The sequence below is a fragment of the Uloborus diversus genome, unplaced genomic scaffold, assembly GCF_026930045.1.
Source record: "Uloborus diversus isolate 005 unplaced genomic scaffold, Udiv.v.3.1 scaffold_257, whole genome shotgun sequence".
NCBI classification, from domain to species: Eukaryota; Metazoa; Arthropoda; class Arachnida; order Araneae; family Uloboridae; genus Uloborus; species Uloborus diversus.
In genome coordinates, this window is record NW_026558414.1 from 33,061 (window position 1) to 53,122 (window position 20,062).

Consider the following 20,062-nt stretch of genomic DNA (forward strand, 5'->3'; position numbering starts at 1 on the left):
AAACAATTTACTTTTATGAGGAAGTTTTGACCAAACATGTTTTGAGGTTTCTTTGTTGAAGTTATTTTTGAAAATACAATGCAAATTACCATAACAGTTCGTTTGAAGTGGAAGGTACAAGTACTTTCAACTTTTCAAATTCCTAAAATGTATAATTAAGGGACTGGGAAAGAAAAAACTTGGCAACCACTGCCCCATAAGAATGAATTATATTCTGTGGATTCGTGTTGCAATGTATAGACCAATATGTTGGAAAGACTAAATACTAAAGTTCTATCCATATTCGAAATAATTTTAACATCCTAAATTTTTGTCTGGCATAGGTACAATTAAGTCTCTTTAGCTTGAAAAAAAAAAAAAAAAAAAACTTTAGTTAAGAAAGAGAAAGGAATCGCTAAAGGGACCTAATGTTTGATGGGACAATTACCGATAACACAGTAACCGATTGACAGTAATTAGTTATTACTGGACTGTGTACATATCTGAGCACAATGTGTGTTTTATCTTAATTATGGGTATGAGTGAGCTAATAAAGAATGTGTGTGGGGGGGGGGGGGTGAATTTTGAAAACATTCTTTTCATTATAAGATATTTAATGACAACATTGACTTAAAATCAATCTAGCATATTTATACAAAAGTGGAATGAAATAAGTTTTTTTGTACTACTTTTAAAGTATAAAAGTTACTTTTTAAGTATAAAAGTTCACACAAAGAGAAAAACAAAAAATAATATTTTATTTACAATGTATAAAAATTCTATCTTTTGGATTTAATATTTTTTCTGAAATTTTTCTTTCTAAAATTTTTTTTCTTATTGTTCCATTTATGACCTTTGACATATCTGTCTCTTTGCATTTCCCAAGCAAGTTGTTTTGCACCTGTGATTATACAAAGAAATTGTATATTAATCTATCTAGAAATTCCTATAAAATGACAATATTCTGTAATAATTATAAGGGATATTTACCTGATTTATCCTTGTTAATGAAAGCATTTGAAGTGACAGTATCTACTTTACCACCAGCATTGTCTTCTAACAATGCAGAAAACTGAAAAATAAACAAACATTAAGATAAGAAAAAGAAAATTTTAACATTTTGTTTACTATTTTTGATTTAAAATTCAAAAATTCATTTTGAAATTTTGCCAACAAATAGTTGGCGCTTTAAAGGATGGGCACTAAACCAAGGTTTGAATGTATATGCATTTCTTTCATTAGTGATTAAACATCAATTTCTAGATTATTACGTTCAAAAAAGTGGTTGATAAAAATACTTAATTTTTCCATAGAAAACTTGGGTATTTTCAACACTCTGTAATGAACTGAAAATATTGACTAATGGGATTACATGCACTCAGCATTAGGGCTGGGCCATGCACCGAAATATATCGGTACATATTTATTACCACAGAAATGATATTCAGATTTCAATCTGTCTGATACATCAAAGAACCGGACTTAATTAAGAACTATTTGAAATAACGACTTAAAAATACATATTCATTCATAATTCTTTGTGCTTAATGAGCACAAGACATAATCATGCCTGCCAATTCTTCCAGATTTCCCAGAAGTTTTATGGATTTTCATGCCTTTTTCCTTTGACCTGATCACGAGCAAAATTTTCGAGTATTTCCGTGCTTTGCAAAACAAAAAAATTGTAACTCGCCAGTTTTGGTACTTCTCCCCAGAGTTGTTTGGTTTAAACCAGCGGTTCCCAACCTTTTTCTCTTTACGAACCCCTTGGAACAGGCAAAAAAGTTCGCGAACCCCCTGATGTTGAAATTAGTAACATGTAAGAAACAATAAAAAAACAGCATGTTTGCTTTCCATTTTTTGCAGCATTTGATTGCAATAAACAAAAATATAATTGTAAAATATCATTAAGTGCAAACATTAATAAAAAGTTAAAACTACATCTACAAGAAAAATTATAAACAAGAAGTTTTATAAACCAACTATTTTTTTAAGCATACTTTAAATTGGGGAAAAAATCCTTAATGCGATATTTGTGGCTGTTTGACGGAACAAAGAAACTGAAAGTTTGGTTCAATGTCTGACAGTTTGAGTCTTAAATCAGGCTCTGCATTCAATCTGCTTCGGTATTTATCTTTGAGATAAGTATAGGAGGAAAATCCTTTCTCGCACAGATATGTTGTACAAAATGGTAATAAAATTCGAATTGCTTTTTTGGACAAAACGGTATAGTCATTTCTTACACTGAGCCAGAAGTCAATTAACGAGAGCTCTTTAAAGGTAGTTTTCAATGAATTATCACAGGATAACTCGATGAGCATTTCCTTTTCAGGTAATGTCAGGGTGTTCTCTAAGCATGGATTTCCTTCAAAAGGATTGCGTATTCAGTTGTTTGAGAGAGGGACGTTACGCCTATCAGGAAAATACTCGTCAAAAGTTAGTTCAAGATGTTGCAGATGTTCACATACATTTCTTTTAACGCTTTCATCAAGTTTCATTGAGTTTTCTGATAAAAAACTACTAAGAGAAGTGAAACAAGAAAACTCACCCATTTCCAGGCATTGGATCCAGAAATTCAATTTTTTTACCATAGCTTCAATTTTATCATATACAACGAAAATATTAACAACTGCACCTTGCAATGATAGATTTAATTCATTTAATATTGAAAAGATGTCAGCTAAATATGCAAGCCTTTGCATCCAAAGAGGATCGAATATGCAAGTGGACAAGTGAAATGGATGATCAACAAAAAATGCTTGGACTTCTGACTTCAATTCAAATAAGCGTGTCAAAATTTTGCCACGGGAAAGCCATCTAACTTCTGTGTGAAGAAGTAAAGTAACATGAAGGCTTCCTAATTCCTCACAAAGCGCGTGAAATAGACGGCAGTTTGTGGCACGTGATTTTATGAAATTTACAATTTTTACCGCATCATTTAAAGTAGCGGATAATTCTGCGGGAATACGCTTACATGCTAATGCTTGTCTATGAATGCAGCAATGAGTCCATTCAATTTTCTCGTTGATCTTCTTTACTCGCACCACAAAGCCAACAAATTTTCCTGTCATTGATTTTGCACCATCTGTGCACACACCCACACACAAAGACCAATCTATTCCATTTTCTTCAAAGTAACTGTTGACCAGTTCGAAAATTGCTTCTCCAGTTGTGTTGGTTTTCAAAGGTTTTGCAAATAGTACATCTTCTTTAATTGTATCGTTAAAAATATACCTAACATAGACAAGTAATATTGCAGCGTTTGCTACATCAGTCGACTCATCAAGCTGGATCGCAAAATTTTTCTCCTTTATTCTATTCACAAGTTCCTTCTCCACATTACTTGCCAAATCAGTAATTCTGCGTGATACTGTGTTGTTTGATAGCGGAACCAGGTCAATTTTTTTTGCTGACTTTTCTCCCAGCATACACTTAGCAATATCTTTAGCACACGGTCCAATTAAATTTTCTGCAATTGTATGTGCCTGTCCAGATCTTGCAATTCTATAACTGACTCGATATGAAGCTTCAAGGGCCATTTTACTATCTTCGTTGGATTCTAACAGGAACGTAGAGACGCTACACTTTTTATTATATTCCAATTTTCTTTTAAAATATTCGATAGGTTTGTCCTTGTGTGTCGGATGCTTTGTTTCGAGGTGTCTCCTCAGAAGTGACGGTTTCAAACTGTTGTTCGCTAGAACTTCGTTGCAGAGAAGACAAAGCGGTCTAGGTTCAGACTCTTCTCCAGTAAAATAAAAGCCCATTTGTAAATAGTCACTGTCATATTTTCGCTTTTTCCCTTTTTTCTCCCCTAGTTCACTTTTCTGCTTAGTCGGAGGAGGCAGCAGTTCATTACAGCTATCTATTTCAATATCCTGTGTTGATTCGAAAGTTACTGCTGATGTTGAGGGCTGATCGATTGACTGCTTGTCCATTTGTCACTCAGCCAAACTACCAGTTTTCAACCATCGATCCATAACAGCAGAAAGTTATTAAATCATAAAAATTACCAACACGATTATAATTTCACAAACAGAGTAGCAAGTTCACGTAGCAAGACCAATTGCAAACAAAATCACTTGTTTTCAAGCATCTCTAAAGTATCTCTAAATACGTCTGTTAACAACTATTTCCCCAGAACTATGAGCATGCTGATGTTATATATTTTTGAAAACGAACAGATGGGTAAAATCCAGTAATAAATTTTAAGTTTGGAGCCTTTTGCTGTCATGTATGCTATTCGATGACTGAATTCGACGGAAATTCCTGAGTTATATTTCAACCAGATTAGAAATAATACCTCTATGATGCATTGTTTGAGAATTCTTTATTTTTTTCGACATATGTATATTATGTATATTGTTTGATTGACTCCACACGATGGCGCCTTTTTAAGGTCATCGTGATCCCCGCCACAGCTTAATACAACGTTTCTGCATGGCGCCTCGCAATAAAGAAGGAAGGATATCTCTTTTTGTTGTCTATCGAAAAAAAAAATGAGAAAATTTCTTTTTAACCAAGATTATAAAACCGCTGAAAGATTTTTTTTTTTTTTTTTTTGAGCTTAATACAAGAGTCTGGCGCGTTTTCAAATTAAAAAAAAATTTAGTAACTATGTGTGCAAATTGAATATTTTATAATTTTTTACCAAACTAGGAAAAATCCGCCATTGCACCGAAATTTTCGCGAACCCCCTTCCTGCACCTCGCGAACCCCTGGGGGTTCGCGAACCACCGGTTGGGAACCTCTGGTTTAAACCATGGTTTAAACCAAGTGGTTTTTTTTAAAAACCATATGTTTTTTTCAAAAACTTCATTGTTCCCCCCCCCCCCAAATGTTTTCTAAAATTTTATATTACAGTACAACCTCGATATCTCAAATCTTTCGGGACAAGGAAAAATTTCGAGTTTTCGAGTTATCAAGGTTTTTAAAAAAATACACTAGTAACTCTCACATTTACACACACGTATGCTATATGCATCTATATATGTACTATGGGACCACTTCGAATTACGATCAATAAAGTAGTCTTCAATATTTCACTAGATTTGAAATTTTCCAATTGTCGGAAGTGCACAGGATGAGATTTTGAAATGAACAACAATTTCAACTTGGTTTTTTCACCTAAAAAATTGAAAATTATAATTTTATCTTTAACCAGTAACCTCATATTCAAAAAGTTCTCAGCAGCCATTTTGTAGAAGGTAAAAAAGCTGAATGATGAAAATGAGGAACACATTTTCCGTTTTCGCTTGAAAAGTGACCGACGAAAAATCGAACCCCTTTCCTCAAAGTGGACAACATGTTCGAGAGAAATGCACAAAGATTCTAAACACTTGGGAAAGCACTGCACCCTACAATCCGTTCATGCCAACATTTCCCTATTATCTTGCCCCAATTCCCTATTCACAAAATTTCGAAGAAAAGGGATGAAAAACATTAAGAAATTGTCTCCGGAACTGGTTTTACAACAAAAATTGCCAAAGCAAAACGACAATTGAAACTTGCTTCTGCGCAAAAATTTCGACATATCAAGGGTTTCGAAAATTTTTTTTTGAGATAAGTATGGAAAACACATAGGGGTTTTTATAGAAAATGCTGGGGAAAATTTTTGTTTTGAGACATCAAGGGTTTCGAGATAAAGAGGTTCGAGATATCAAGGTTTGACTGTATTGTAAAGAGTAAAATCTAATAGATGCAAAGTAACTAGCACAGTTTTATAGATAAATTATAGAGTTGCCACTGGCGATTAAAAAGGCGACTTTTGCGAATATTTCTGACCGTAGGCGACTATGGTGACTTTTTTTGGTCAAAAACGGCCTAAAAGCGACTATTTTTAAAAATTGGCGACTTTTTTCAAATTTTGTGATATTCATTTTAAATAAAAGAAAGAATGATGTGCTCGACACGAGTCTCGAGAAAAATACTTCTTCTACTTTAAATTTCAATCCTTTTACATTTTGTAAATATTTTGTTGCTTTTGACAATCGGAAATTATTTTGACACATGCTATCTTTGATTAACTCGTTTTATTTTTATAAATAACTAGCCATACCCGCACAGCGATGCCTGTGCTAAAAATTTAAAGAAAATCCGTTTAATTAAAGAAAAACGAATTACATCAAAATTACATTTGCAGTAGCTTGCAAATGTAAAAAACTCCATAATTCATTGCCAAATTCGCCAAGCGACTTTCTAATTAAAAAGAAAATCAATTAACATATGCACAATGAATTTAAAATAAAGTAATAACAGTAAAATATTCATAAGCAACAAGGCAACTTCCTCAAAAATGTTTTAAAAGAAAGTAATTGAAAAATTGTCTGGAAAATGGACCTAGTGTTATAGTGGAAAATTGTCTGGAAAGTGGACCTAAAAGTTATAGCAATTTCTTGAAAGAGAAGCCTTGAAAATTGGCTCAATTAGAATCACTTATATCTCCTATTCTAATTAATTGAGAAAAATGGAACAAACATCATCTTGTTCAGGAAGGTATACCCTTTCCAACGATACATAATGTTTGGGGGTGGGGGGATTTTTTAACCCCCTAATTAGCAAAAATTTAGCTTAATTAGGAAAAAACTAATTCAAAATTTATAATTTCGGCTTCGAGGTACACAGGCTTGGGGTGCGTTCGAATTTTTGTGCCAAGTTTCAGGGCTGTAGGTGCTATGAGATCTTCTGGCCATAGGGTACAAACAAACGAAGAAACACTGTCACCTTTATATATATAGATAAATAAATAAATTTTTGGAAGCAAGCCAACATTTAACATGTTCGTTGTGGATTTTGTAAATATGGAAGTTTTCAAAGGATATTTCCTATAGAAATCTCTAGGTATGAGGAAATGAAATTACAAGATTTGACTGTTACTTATTTAATTAATTACAAAGAAATTAAGTACAAATATGAATATTAAACATTCCTTAATAATTAAGTGATAAAATCTTCATGATTTTTCTAAAATAAAGTTGCATATCTTACAAATAGTATTTAAACCAAAAAAAAAAAACTTGTTTAAAGCAAAAGAACCTAGTTTAAACCAGAAAAACATCTCCCCCCCCCCAAAAAAAAAACCGTTTTTTTACCACCTACCCTGCGTTCTCCCAAAACGCGACCTTCTATTGAAGAGACTAAAGTCCTTGAAAAAAAAAAACTTCTCTAATAGTTTTACTGGTATACTCAGCATCATGACTCCCCCTCATCCCCTAAAGGGCACGTCTGCTTCCGCTATTGTTATTCGAATAAATCAATGAAATATTTAATAATCTATATGTCCGATTGCATTTTTCTGTAGCAGATCTTAATATGCAGATGTGATGTAACTAGGGGTACCCATTCCTCCCAACTGCAATGGCAGCCCGCAATTTAACCAAGCCCCTTTTCCCCCCCAGAATTGCGACCCACTTATAAAAAGACTTATTTATTTTTTAAAGTAATGACCCCAAAAGTTTCGAATGGTATAATCTGCCTCATGATCCCTCCCACACACACACAAGCATCCTGGCTGTAGCTATTATTATTAGAATAAACTGCTGAAATATTTATTCACCAAGATAGCCGATGGCTTTTCTTTGTTGCAGATACTTACTTGAATAACAGGCATTGCATTGCATTTTTGCTTTGCACCCCCCCCCTTCTTAAAGTGTTAAATTTAACGACAAAAATATATCGATATTTGGGGAGTGATATATCGCACATGTTACAACTAAATTATAGGTAGCAGAATAAGAACATTGAAGAAAAAGAAAAATACATTTTGTCTGTAAGTTTTTTTTTTGTTTGTAAACCTAATGCAATAATTCATAATAATAAAAACATAATAATAAAAAAAAAACTTACTTCTTCAGCAGATGCTAAGAGTTTTTCATCTGGCAATCTACATTTTGAAAAATAAAAAGGGAATTAGGGTTTGTTTTGTTTATTAGAATATCAATACTTTAATTTGATTGAAAGCAAATGTAAAATGCTTAAATATAATTTGGGAAAAATTTATTTGAAAGTTAAAAATGCAGGTACAATTATATATATATATATATATACAGTAAAATTCCTCTAATGCGGACGCTATTGGGATAATTTTTTTGGGCCGTAATTAAAGGGGTATCCGCAGGAGAGGGGCTTAATGATGTTATTTGCCTTGAACCGGGGAATTAAAAATTGCCCGCATGAGAGGGATGTCCGTTAGGAGGGGTTTTACTGTTTATATATACACTGGTGTGCAAAAATTAAGAACGAGACGGTTTTTTCAATATAACTTTGTACAAAAGCTTTCCAAATCAACACATTTAATACCGTCGCTCTTAGAGGTCCTTTTTCCAACATGCAAATATAGCACCATAGTTGTTATTTACCTTCTTCCTGCAGTATATTAATCAAGAACATTATGAAAAAAATTTATTTAAATAAAAAAACTTTTTTTTATTTAAATTTTAAATGTAAAATATACTTTTTACATGATTTTTCTATTTAAAAAAAACTAATAGCTTTAAAATGTGTGAAGAGATTTGTTTGCTTCAGATTCTTTGTTTTTCCTAAAACAACTTTATTTCTAAATAACGAATAAATACCTTTGTGCTGAAGATTCAAAAAATCAATAATCCAACGTCATAAAGCAAAAAAATTGCAGAAAATTGCAGACACGTGTTTTGGTGTTACAAGGAACACCTTTTTCAATGCAAAGAGGTGTGAGCTTCTGGATGAAAAGTCATCGGAGAAAAGCAACACGGTGAAACAGGAGATAGTATAAATATTAAAAAATCGAAATTAAACAAAACAAAAAAGATAAAATGACACCTGGAGGCAAAATTTATTATATAATTTCATCAGGAAAAAACCGTTAAGTAATAAATTTTCCAAGAAAACCCATAAACAATGCGAAAAGTCCAAAAATGAAACCACTCTGAATAAATTAGTAATAAATTTACCAGCGGGAAAAACTATGTATGGAAGCAATGTATAAAATGGAGAAATGTAGGAAAAAACAAAGTGAAGGATAAACATATTGGAATTAGTTGATCACAAAAACAAAATAAGAAAGCAAAAAATGAAAACAATAAAAGTAAGAAATGTACGACGTTTACATAAAAATAATAGAAAAACTAAACCAATTTTAACAAAGAAGTCCACACAGAAGAAAAATAGGGAATTGCAGTAAGATCGTTAACTAAATTAGAACGGTTCCTCAGGATGTGGAAAGATTCCCAAAAATCAAGATCTAACGAATTGGGACAGTTTTGGATGATTTGATAAGAGTTAAAATCAAAAGAGTGATTCGATTCCCAACAGTGTTGGGCAATACTGGATTTATTCAGCTGTTGTTTTCTCACATAGCTTTGATGTTCTTTTAAATTATATAATAAATGGAATTATATAATAAATTTTGCCTCCAGGTGTCATTTTATCTTTTTTGTTTTGTTTAATTTCGATTTTTTGACATTTATACTATCTCCTGTTCCACCGTGTTGCTTTTCTCGGATGACTTTTCATCCAGAAGCTCACACCTCTTTGCATTGAAAAAGGTATTCCTTGTAACACCGAAACACGTGTCTGCAATTTTCTGCAATTTTTGTGCTTTATGACGCTGGATTATTGATTTTTTGAACTTTATTTCTAGTTTAGTTTCTAGCTGCAAAAATAAATTACTAATATGTCATTATTAGTACAAGATAAGATTATCTATTTCTGTTAGAGTTTATTGTGCTGACAGCTTTGGTCATACAGTATCCTTCAACTCCGCATTTTCATCGCTTTTCTTCACCTCATCGGATTCTGTGCGCCTGAAAGCCAGAAACATTTTTTTAACCGTTAATTTCCTTTCCGATTTTCCTTTCTTCTGAAGTTCATGACTTCTACATGTTTCTCGAGCATGAGATAACTTGCTGTTTCAAAATTTTGACTGCGATGTATTCACTGAAACCAATTTTTGAGCTACTCAAAGACACGAAAAATAGATTTTGTCCATTCTGATGAACTAGGAATGCTCCGTTCTAACCCCCTCTCCTGTAAGCAACCAAGAAATTCCAAGAAACAAGCTTTTAACCAAGTTCTTTTCTTATCAACCTCCCTCAATGAAAGGTGCATGCTTTACTTGCCTTGAGCCACCTTAGCTTCCCAGGGTCCGAAAAACAACGCTTTCCTTTTTGTGACATTTTTGAGGTTCAAAGTTTAGAGAGCAAGAAAGGAACACATTTAGACCCACAGGAGAATAGATTTTAATCCCTTATTCTGGTTTCTTTCCACCTTCGTCAACATGAGAAAACTGGTCTGTGTATGAACTCCACGTTCTATTGTTTTTTCTTTTGTTGTCTCTCACTTTCTGAGTTTTCTCTAACGAAAATTCCCATATTTTTTAATGCTGAGGTTTATGATTTGCCGGTCATTGTGAGAGGTTTCAATGGTCTTTCCCAGAGGTATTTTAGCATTAGTCATATACAGGGAAATCAGTGCCTCAGAAAAGTGGTCGTTCATGGAGGTGGTGTTTATATAGAGGTGGTCGCTCATAGAAGTTTCACTGTGTGCATATATATATATATATATATATATATATATATGAAAATCTCTTATTAACATTTGAGAGAAAAAAAACTTTAGATTTTATTCTTTAATTAACTGCCAATTTTTTTTATTTTTTATTTAAGATGAGTTACTGTGTGAATGCTGAGAGCTTCACTTCTCTCATTTTTAAGCACATAAAATACTTGTATATAAAAATATAGAAATAGATTGAGACGTTTTCAATAAAATTTATCATAAAATGCATTAAAAAATAACACTTGAGTTCATTTTATGTTTGCCTTTTACATAATTGTAAACAAGTAATCTTTAAATAAAGCTAAATTTTATAAAAAAAAAACAGTTAGAGTTTATGCTATTCAAAATTACACATTCAGCTTTTTTGACTTTTGACTGATATAGTGTGATTACATATATTATTTCAATTTCAACTGCATTAATTCACTTTTCCCATGGCCATTTAGTCAAATAGTTTGCATTTAAAATTTTCATCAAGGGGGTGATCCTACACTTTGCATCTGAATTTTTTCTGAAGTTTGCATGTTTATTTTGCTGCATGAAGTCTTGCATTCTCATGTAAGAGCACAAGCCCTTTCAACAATTTATCTGGTCATCGATTTTAATGCAGTTATACCTTCCTGCTTACAATAAAGGAATCATTGTCAGCATTTTCAATTAGGACACCACTTGACACGTGACTAATGATTATGACTTGATATGACTAATTATAAGAGAAAATAAAATTGCCTCCTGAAAGTCACAAGTTACATGATAAAGATACATGAGTGTGAAGTGTTGCCAGTTTCATAAAAAAAAAGCTATTGACCAACTTTTTACAAAGTTTTTTTTTTTTTCAAATTACGCCCACCATCGTTCTTTCAAACATAAGGCGTCTTGCTGTCCAGTATAACAATGAAGTGGCTTCAAAGGGTGTTAGGGCCTGGAAGTCATCACAATTATGAATATCATGAAGAGAGGAGCATCTATAAAGATGCTCCACTGTCACTAGAGAAGTGCCCTCACAGAGCACACAGAGAGGTGAATCTGCCAGGTTGATTTTATATAAATGGGCCTGTAGATAGTCATGTCCAATAATGGTTCGGAAAGAGGTAACTCCCAGGGCTCTGGGAAGGAAAGAAAGGTGCGTACGCTGTTCATCATCCAGAAGGTAAGCCCAGGGCTTTCCGTCAGCTTTGTTCCTCAGGGCAGAGACTGTAGCATGTTGGATTTTGCTTGCGAGAAGTCGCTTAGCGTTTCTAGGTGGAACCGGGCAAGAAGGTGGATGCAGGGACGCAGCCTCTTTAGCCAAGATGTCCACTCGTTCATTTCCATAGATGCCACAATGGCCTGGGATCCACTGGAAGACAACCTCTCTTCCGGAACGCAAAAGAGAATCAATGGATTTTTTAGACTCAAGCTCAAGTTCTGAAGGATATAGATTGTAATCAGTAATGGTCTGAATCGCAGCCTGAGAATCAACAAAAAGAACCATATTTTGTTCAGCTGGTTCTCCAATAGATCTGATGGCCATAAAAATTGCCCTCATTTCTCCATCGAAGTTATCCGCCCAAGAGTCGAGAGGCTCCTGAAGACTAAAATGTTTGGAGTAGGCACCCGCACCTGCTCTACCAGCTGAAGGAGTGGCCGATCCGTCAGTATAAACCCTAAACTAATCCTGATCATGGTACCTCTCGTGTATTGTGGCCAAAGCAATGGAGTACATCTCAGTCTGATGAGAATCTGATTTCTTGACAGGCTGTACCAGATCAAACCTAGCTGCAGCATATCTCAGAAGGTCAGTATAAGAAGATGGTCTATAGATGCCAAGTCTAGAGTTGGAGACCTCAAAGGCCTCTGCAAGTCTTTGGCACTCAAAAAGAAAAGAATGTTGAGATTTTAGTCTAGTATGCGGAAGAATGTAATCAGGCCAGAAATGCTCTTTTCTCAATAATCTTTCAGCAAGAGAAAGGGAATCCTTGATTCATCTGTCAGTTAAATTAAAAAATTTTGTCTGTAGCTGCATAGCAGGAATAAGGGTGGACACCCCAGCACCAGTGATGAGTCTTAGTGCTTTATTTTGAACGAGGTCGAGTTTTGAAAGTGTGCTGTCAGAGGCAGCAATAAGGAACTCTAAGCCATAATCCAATACAGGCTTAATGTAAGATGTAAAGGTGGATGTAAGAACACTTTGAGAAGAGTGTTCTAAGAAGAACTTTTTACAAAGTGCAAATAACTTTCTAACTGATCTACATATATATGGACAATTCTCCAAAAATGCGTTATTTTGCCTTCCTAACTTTTCACAAGATTGCAGTTAGGCATTTTTTAGAAAGGCACCATATGTATTTTTTGCGAAACTGCAAAAGTCCACAAAGCATCTTCATTTCTTTTAGAGATCTTGCTCAATCCCTTCAAATGGGTGCCTTCATTTTACGAATATATATGCACTTGAATTTAAACTTTGCCTTGAAATTTTTATATGTTTGAATATAGAGTACCATTATGCATTAAAATATTAATTATCAGCTTTTAAAAAATATTTTTGCATTTAAAAATGATTTGCATGTGTGACTGCATGGCCACACTCACAACATGTACAGATCATTATTTTTTAAACACAAAACAAATTCTTAGAAAGTGGATACTCGAGATTATGATACATAACAACTCCTTACATGCAAATAAGTCAAGATTAAAAGCCAAACTTTAAAATTCTGGGAATAAAGTTGAAATATATTAAGTAAAAATATCACACCCATGCAAATGGGTGTTGAGCAAATTAAGTTACCAAGGGAAAAAAAATTACTTACTGTTTAACTTTTTTATTCTTTTTAGATGGTTTTCTAATACTGTCGTCCATTCCTAGAAAAAGGTATGCTTGTATAAAAGAATCCACATAAAATTCGATAAAAAACAGTAATTGTTTAATGTTTGAAGAATGGTTAAATAAATACATTAATGACTACTCTAAGCTTAAGGTTTTTCAACAAGATATACTGCCATTAAAATAAATCTGAAACATAATGATTTTTTTTTAAAGCTTTTTGTTTGTAGATTTTTCTGCTATAGATTGTTGTATAGAACTTTCTAAAATCATAAAATTAATACATAAATTTTTAGTAAAGAATAATACCATACCTAAAAGCCAGACCATCGTAAGTCATATTATCACATGTTTGCAGAAGAACATAAATATGTTAGTCTGGTGCATACAAAGATTGGGACTCCCTCTCTCATAACACTGGTTAATAATTTCAAAGGAATTTTTTTTAGAATTAATTTGTTATGGCTTAATTCAGAACAGGAGTTTACAGGCAATGCAGTAATTACTGGAAAATTGTCATTTTTGGATTTAAGGCTAGTTTGGCTCTCAGGTTACAAGACATTTTAATATCAAGACACATACAGCTAATTTGCAGAAAAAGGTTTTGGTTTAGCATTGGATATTCTAAACCAACTTAATATATATGTTATAAGCAAGACTCCTGTGCCCTTTTTGAAGAAAAGAGATTTCCCTTTTCAGAATTCCCCTGGCAGCCCTTTTTATTCTAGAGTCAGCACTAATACTGTCAAGTGAATATAAAGTAACAACATACCACCAAAAGATCCATGATTGAAATCTGCCTCAGCTAAATCTTCATCAATATCTCCAAATGCTTCTTTCATTTCTTCATCATTGAAATCAACTTCATCGTCCAAGTCACTATCAATCTCCAGATCTTCATTCTCTAAAGAGTTTATATCAGATTCATTCTCGGATCCACTGTCAATTTTTCTTTTTGTGCCTTTTTTCTCTTTGTGCAAGCCCAATTCTTTTGCAAAATTGAGTGATTTGTTGTCATCTTCAGGATGCATCTACAGAAAAAAAAAATAAAAAAAAGTAATGAAAGACTATTCTACAAACACTGTTAATGAATACTTCTAAAGTATGTTCATATTAACTCAACAAGCATTAGGTACCGTACCTTAGAAATTATTTTTTGCTTTGATAACATAACATTTTGACTTTCTGCTAGCAGAATAGGACATAATATGGATCAAAGATGAAAAGAAAAAACTCAAATAGAGCTGAACTATGCTGTTTCTTAAGCTTAGTAAAAATTCAGTGTAAGGAACACATGAAGAAAATAATTGTGGACAGAAGATACAATTAACTAAAATTTTTGCTTGATCAACTAACCAAGCAAAATAACTTACTGAAAATAGTCACGCAGAGTTTGATTAGAAATAAAATTCTGCCATTACAATGGCAAGTATTTCATTAGAGAGAAATAAAAATGGTCTAAAAAATTAGGGGTTCCCAGACTTTTCTGATTTGAGGCTTCCTTTAAAGAATTATAATTTTCTCACGGCACACTACTCTATCTCTGTTACATAGATATATATTAATACCATGGACACCTTGCAGTACCCCTTGCCTGTCTCCTCTTACGGCACCCAGTTTGGGAACTCTGGGTCTAGACATAAATTGTTGTGCCTCAATATATTTGATGTGCATTTCACTATGGCATAAACTATTTGAAGTTGAATATTTGAGTGTTTTTGACCTTTGGGGTAAAATTATTTTTTTAGTGGAGAGGATACTCCTTCTAGCTTTATGAGGGGTGCAGATGGCAAATTGTTGGGAGAGAGAAAAGTTACGATACTATTTCAGTATTTCATGCATTTTCACATTCCAAAATTTTGCATTGCAAGAGAGTTGAATTTTTTCCCCACAGTTTCATCCAAGTTTTTAGCAGTTGTCTACTTTATTTCCACTAAAAGTGCCCAAATATTCCAAAATTTAACAAATGCAGAAACTTCAAAAAGAGTGCATCAGCATCACTGTAAAAATGATATTATTCATTCAATCTGCATGGACTTGTAAGAATTTTGGGCGGAAAGACTATTTAGGGCTTTAAAGGTAAATGCATTAGCTATAATGGTACATTCTAGTTTTAATTTTGGGGGAAGTTTAAAATATCGGAATCGGTAAATCATCAATTCAAAGGTGGTAACATTGATTACCATGTTTACTTATGTGTACAAGTCATACTCTAAAAACAAATTAAATTAGTCCATTTATTTTTGTTTGAAGTGTTTCAAAATAGTTTACATTTAATACAAACATGAGGTACATATAGTTTTTTTTTTATTTGCACAAGGATCTTAAACAAAAATACCCCAATATTTTACTAGAATTGGAGAGTAAAGATTCATTATTGTTTGAATGTTATCAAAATGTTTTGTAACTTTTCAACATTATATTTCTCTCAAGGATGCAGGTCGACTGAAGTAAAATTTTCTGAAGACAGTGTGAAATTTTTAGAAACTATGAGGAAGCTCGACCCTTCCCCCCCTCCTCCGTAAAAACTCTTTAAATATGCACTGAAAAATGAATTTTTTTTTACCAATTTTTCAGGTTAAGAATGTGTTGTCTGCCTAAAATTTTCGAAAACAAAAACGCAAAATTTTCGGAATGTTCTGAAATTTCAGATTACAAAGACCCCTGATTTTCCTCTTTGCTCTAAAGTGCATCGGATAACATCAAGCGATTTTCTACTGAAGAGGGTACATTTGGCACAGAGATATCCTCATTTTCTAAAACTGATTCCTTAATTTTTTGGTGCTTCTTAATCAATATTTCACGTGTAATGTCTAAAAGTTTGAGTTTACAAACGGTGATAGTGATTTTATTAAATGATGGTTTTAACATGTTTTGAAATTGCAATGATTTTGTTCTTTCAGATTTGATTTTAAAAAGAGGCTGATTTTATAATCGAGTGATTTCATTAATGGCGAGTACTGTATTTCTTTTGAATAAGAAAACTTTTAGCAGTAAGTGTCCACCCTGAACCGGGTTGTCTGGTATATTGCATGTAAGATAACTTTGCTAAAATATTGTTTTCACATATAAGTCAATTAATTTTCTTTGCATAGTTGCAAAGTTATTCATGACCTAACATTTGTAACCACGACTACCCATAGTGAATTTCCTGAAGCTTTGTTTTGGTAATAAATAGAACTATCATTTAAAATTCATTCTCAAAACGTTTTTATGTGCTTCCCCCCCCTTAACACAAGCATAAATGATATAGTGTACCGTATTTTTGGGAATAAGCGCCGCGGCGCATACAAGAAAAAAGGTTAAAAAATTGCCGGGTGCGGTGCAGATAACGGGTGCGGCAGATACAGTGTTTTTTTTTTTTTCAAGTTTTAAAAAAAAATTGAAAATGCTGCTAACAGATGGCACCACATCGTTTGCTATCATTTTGCGAAATCTTTCGCCCTTGGGTTACAAGTAAAGCAAAGAGGGGGAGGGAAGGAGAGTCAGCGATTGCAGGTGTTTCACTGAGGAGAGAAATGGTGATCCACGTGTGCGAGCAAGCCTTATCGCGTCGGAGCGAAGGGACAGAAAATCCTTCGATCTTGAGCGACAAGTAAAGCAAAGAGGGGGAGGGAAGGTGAGTCAGCGATTGCACATGTTTCACTGAGGAGAGAAACGCTGATCCACGTGGGCGAGCAAGCCTTATCGTGGCGGAGCGAAGGGGTCAGGAAATCTTTCAACCTTGGGCGAGAATTAAAGCAAAGATGGGTGAGTTAGCGATTGCACATGTTTAACTGAGCAGAGAAACGCTGATACACATGGACAAAAGCAAGCTTTATCGCGTCTTAGCGAAGGGGTCAGGGAGAGGAGGGAGCAAAAGTACTAGTAAGAGAGAGGGATGGATGTCCAGTTTGTAAAGAGAATTTACCACCTCCCTCACAAAAATGGGTTGCTTGGTCAAGCAACCTAATGAGAAACTTGTCTCCTAGCTCTAATCTTATTATTCACTCACATCGTCGTGTTGCATCTTTTGCTGTCGTTCGTGCGTTCTTGGCTTATCCTTTTTTACGGAATTTTTTCAGAGTTGCTTTTGAAAATGGCTCCTAAGCAATTGAAAAGTTATACTGCAGCCTTTAAGTTTAAGGTAATAAAGGCAGAAGCAATTGGAAATCGTTTTGCTGCCAGAGAGTTTGGCATTGACGAGAGATGCGTTTGCCGTTGGAAATTGGATAAATTAACCATCGAAAGTGATGGCCAATCGAAGGATGCCGAAGGCAAAAAATGCAAAATGGGGATTTTTAAAAATATTTCATTATTGTTAATTAAAAATACTAGCGAGAAATAAAAAAATATTTTTTATTTACATTTAATCCAGCTTTTTTTACTACTCATTGGGCTTTTAAGTTGTTTAATGCCGCGTGCACACTTATGGAAGGTGCGGCACTTACACCGTGTGCAGCACATACATTAAAAACATTTTTCTTTGAGAATATATTATGATGCGGCGCTTACACTGGGTACGGCGCTTATTCCCGAAAATACAGTAATAAATGCAACTAACATTTTCACATCAAAACACCAGAAGCAAAATACAAAACATTTGTGGGTTCCACCATAATTTTGAAATTGTAAAAATTTTGAACTTGCGAATTTTAATTTGCTGGTAAAAACTTTTCATAACAAGGATAACTAATGTAATAACAAAACTTAAAGCTGCTTTAGATACTTAAGATTCATAATGAACTTTACTACAATCATTTGTTACTTAAATTTCAGATATGGTTAGAATTTAAAGTAATAAACTAACACCAATAGGTGAATCAAATATTTGATTTTCTTAACTAAATTATTCATTGCAAAATATAAATTATTAAAAAAATCATTTCAAAAATGGAAATAGTTTAGCCCATATGTCTGCATACAAAAAAATATTTTCAAATGTAATTATTTTCTAAAAAAAATATTTAATGCGTCATAATGAAGAAATTTGCATACTTACGTCATCTAATAACTTTTCGAAATCTTCACTGCAAATACTTTCAATATCAGAATCATTTTTCTTAGTTGCACGAGATGCTTTATTATGCAAATATTCATAAATAAATGCTTCTTCTGGTGGGATTTTTTCAGCTTTTTGTTGCAAATATTCAGATGCATTAATAGGTATTTTTTTCATATTACTAGATTTCAATTTCCTACTCCCAAATACTTTTGTTTGAGCACTGAGTTTCAAATTTTCTGAAGGCTTTTTTGGATTTCGGTAAACAAATCGGTCCAAAAAGCGAGTGATAGTGAAGTCTAAAAGGGGATCTCCACTGTATTTAATTTCAGTTGAATTGCATATCTGATGAGCAAACAAAGAAACTGATGGATGAAAGCTGTTTTTCAGAAATACTAATTCCCATGGACTTGCATGTTCGGCACCTGCATGAAGGGCATCTCGACCATTGAGATCATATGTCAGTTGACCTCTTTTCTTTTGCTTATGAACCCATGATGATTCAGTCTTAGGTTTAATATCTGCTGGCTCATTTTGTATCACTGGTTTTTCATCTTCCTAAAAGAATTAATAAAAAAAAAAAAAACATTCAAATTCAAATTAATTACAAGATTACCATTTTGGCCAAAATTGTTGCGTAATATAAGCATTCTTAAATTATCATCATAGAAACTAAAGCTATCCTTACATATTCGAGACACATATGAAAAAGTAGACTTGCAGCGTTCAGTATCATAACCAGCTATTTAAATTTTAGAGAAGAGACAAAAAGCATTTCACACTCAGGACTTATAAATTTTTTCAGCTTCCGTTTGAATAACCACTGGCGCACAATATTATTTTTCTTTTTAAAATAGCAGATGGTCTGATTATTTAAAGATAAACATGATTAAGATTGAGGATGTTTTGAAAAAAAAAAATGAGGGGGGGGGGCTCTTTCTAATCTTTTTTTCTAACTACCAATTAAATTCATTTTTCTATTTTATGCTGGTAAATTCAACTGGTAAATTCATAACTGAGAGTTAAGTTAGTTTTTGTTATAAGGATGTAGTTTGTAGCTTTTAAATATTCATTGATGATAAATATATATTGAAATTAGGGATTACAATACTGGTATACTGAGTACCGGTATTTTGAGCAATTTTGTAACTTTATAATACCGGTATTTTCGGTATTAACCGAAAATAATAAATAGTTTTAATTCAAGAATTTTCAGTTTAACTTGTTAAATATCTACTTATATTTTAAATGTGCATTTATTTTCCCATGATACAGAACCGAAATCAATCTATTGATGTAAAGATTTCGCTTCAAAACATGAACTAATAGAATATCATTAAACAAAAGTATTTTGTGCACCATGTATTTATTTTTTCCATTTCCCTGATTGCTCATTTTCCCTTTTGAGAAAGTTAATTTTGTGTGTAATTTTGAATGCCCCCTGCCCCTTTATCCAACGAACAATTTATTCGAACCATCAATTGCAGGAATGCTTTATGATTTTTTTCTTAAATATTTCTCAACTGTACTAAATTTTGACAAAAACTATTTCTTGTTAGCATTACAAATGGCAATTTGTTGGCACCAGTATTGGTTTGTTGTGCCGTCTCGCTATCAGGCTTCATACTTGGCAAGATAATACTTAGAAATTATATATTGCCCTGAAAATTTGCATAGAGAGATAGCATAAATATGTCCCACAAATTCAAAGATATTTTCAGATATTTACATAATTATGATTGCAAAGAACTTTTAATAGA

The 20,062-nt window shown here is 33.2% G+C and overlaps 1 protein-coding gene across 1 annotated transcript in view; it reads right to left on the reverse strand.

Annotated features, from left to right (window-relative positions):
- Positions 1-758: 758 nt before the first annotated feature.
- The window catches only part of LOC129233218 (CCAAT/enhancer-binding protein zeta-like), a 93,317-nt gene continuing 74,013 nt past the window's right edge, over positions 759-20,062 (reverse strand). The window contains exons 10-15 of the mRNA XM_054867275.1: positions 18,303-18,860; positions 14,094-14,352; positions 13,308-13,359; positions 7,825-7,861; positions 970-1,051; positions 759-880 (exon numbers count right to left, since the gene is read on the reverse strand). Coding sequence (XP_054723250.1) covers positions 759-880; positions 970-1,051; positions 7,825-7,861; positions 13,308-13,359; positions 14,094-14,352; positions 18,303-18,860 — 1,110 coding nt within the window. The remainder of the gene's footprint in view (positions 881-969; positions 1,052-7,824; positions 7,862-13,307; positions 13,360-14,093; positions 14,353-18,302; positions 18,861-20,062) is intronic.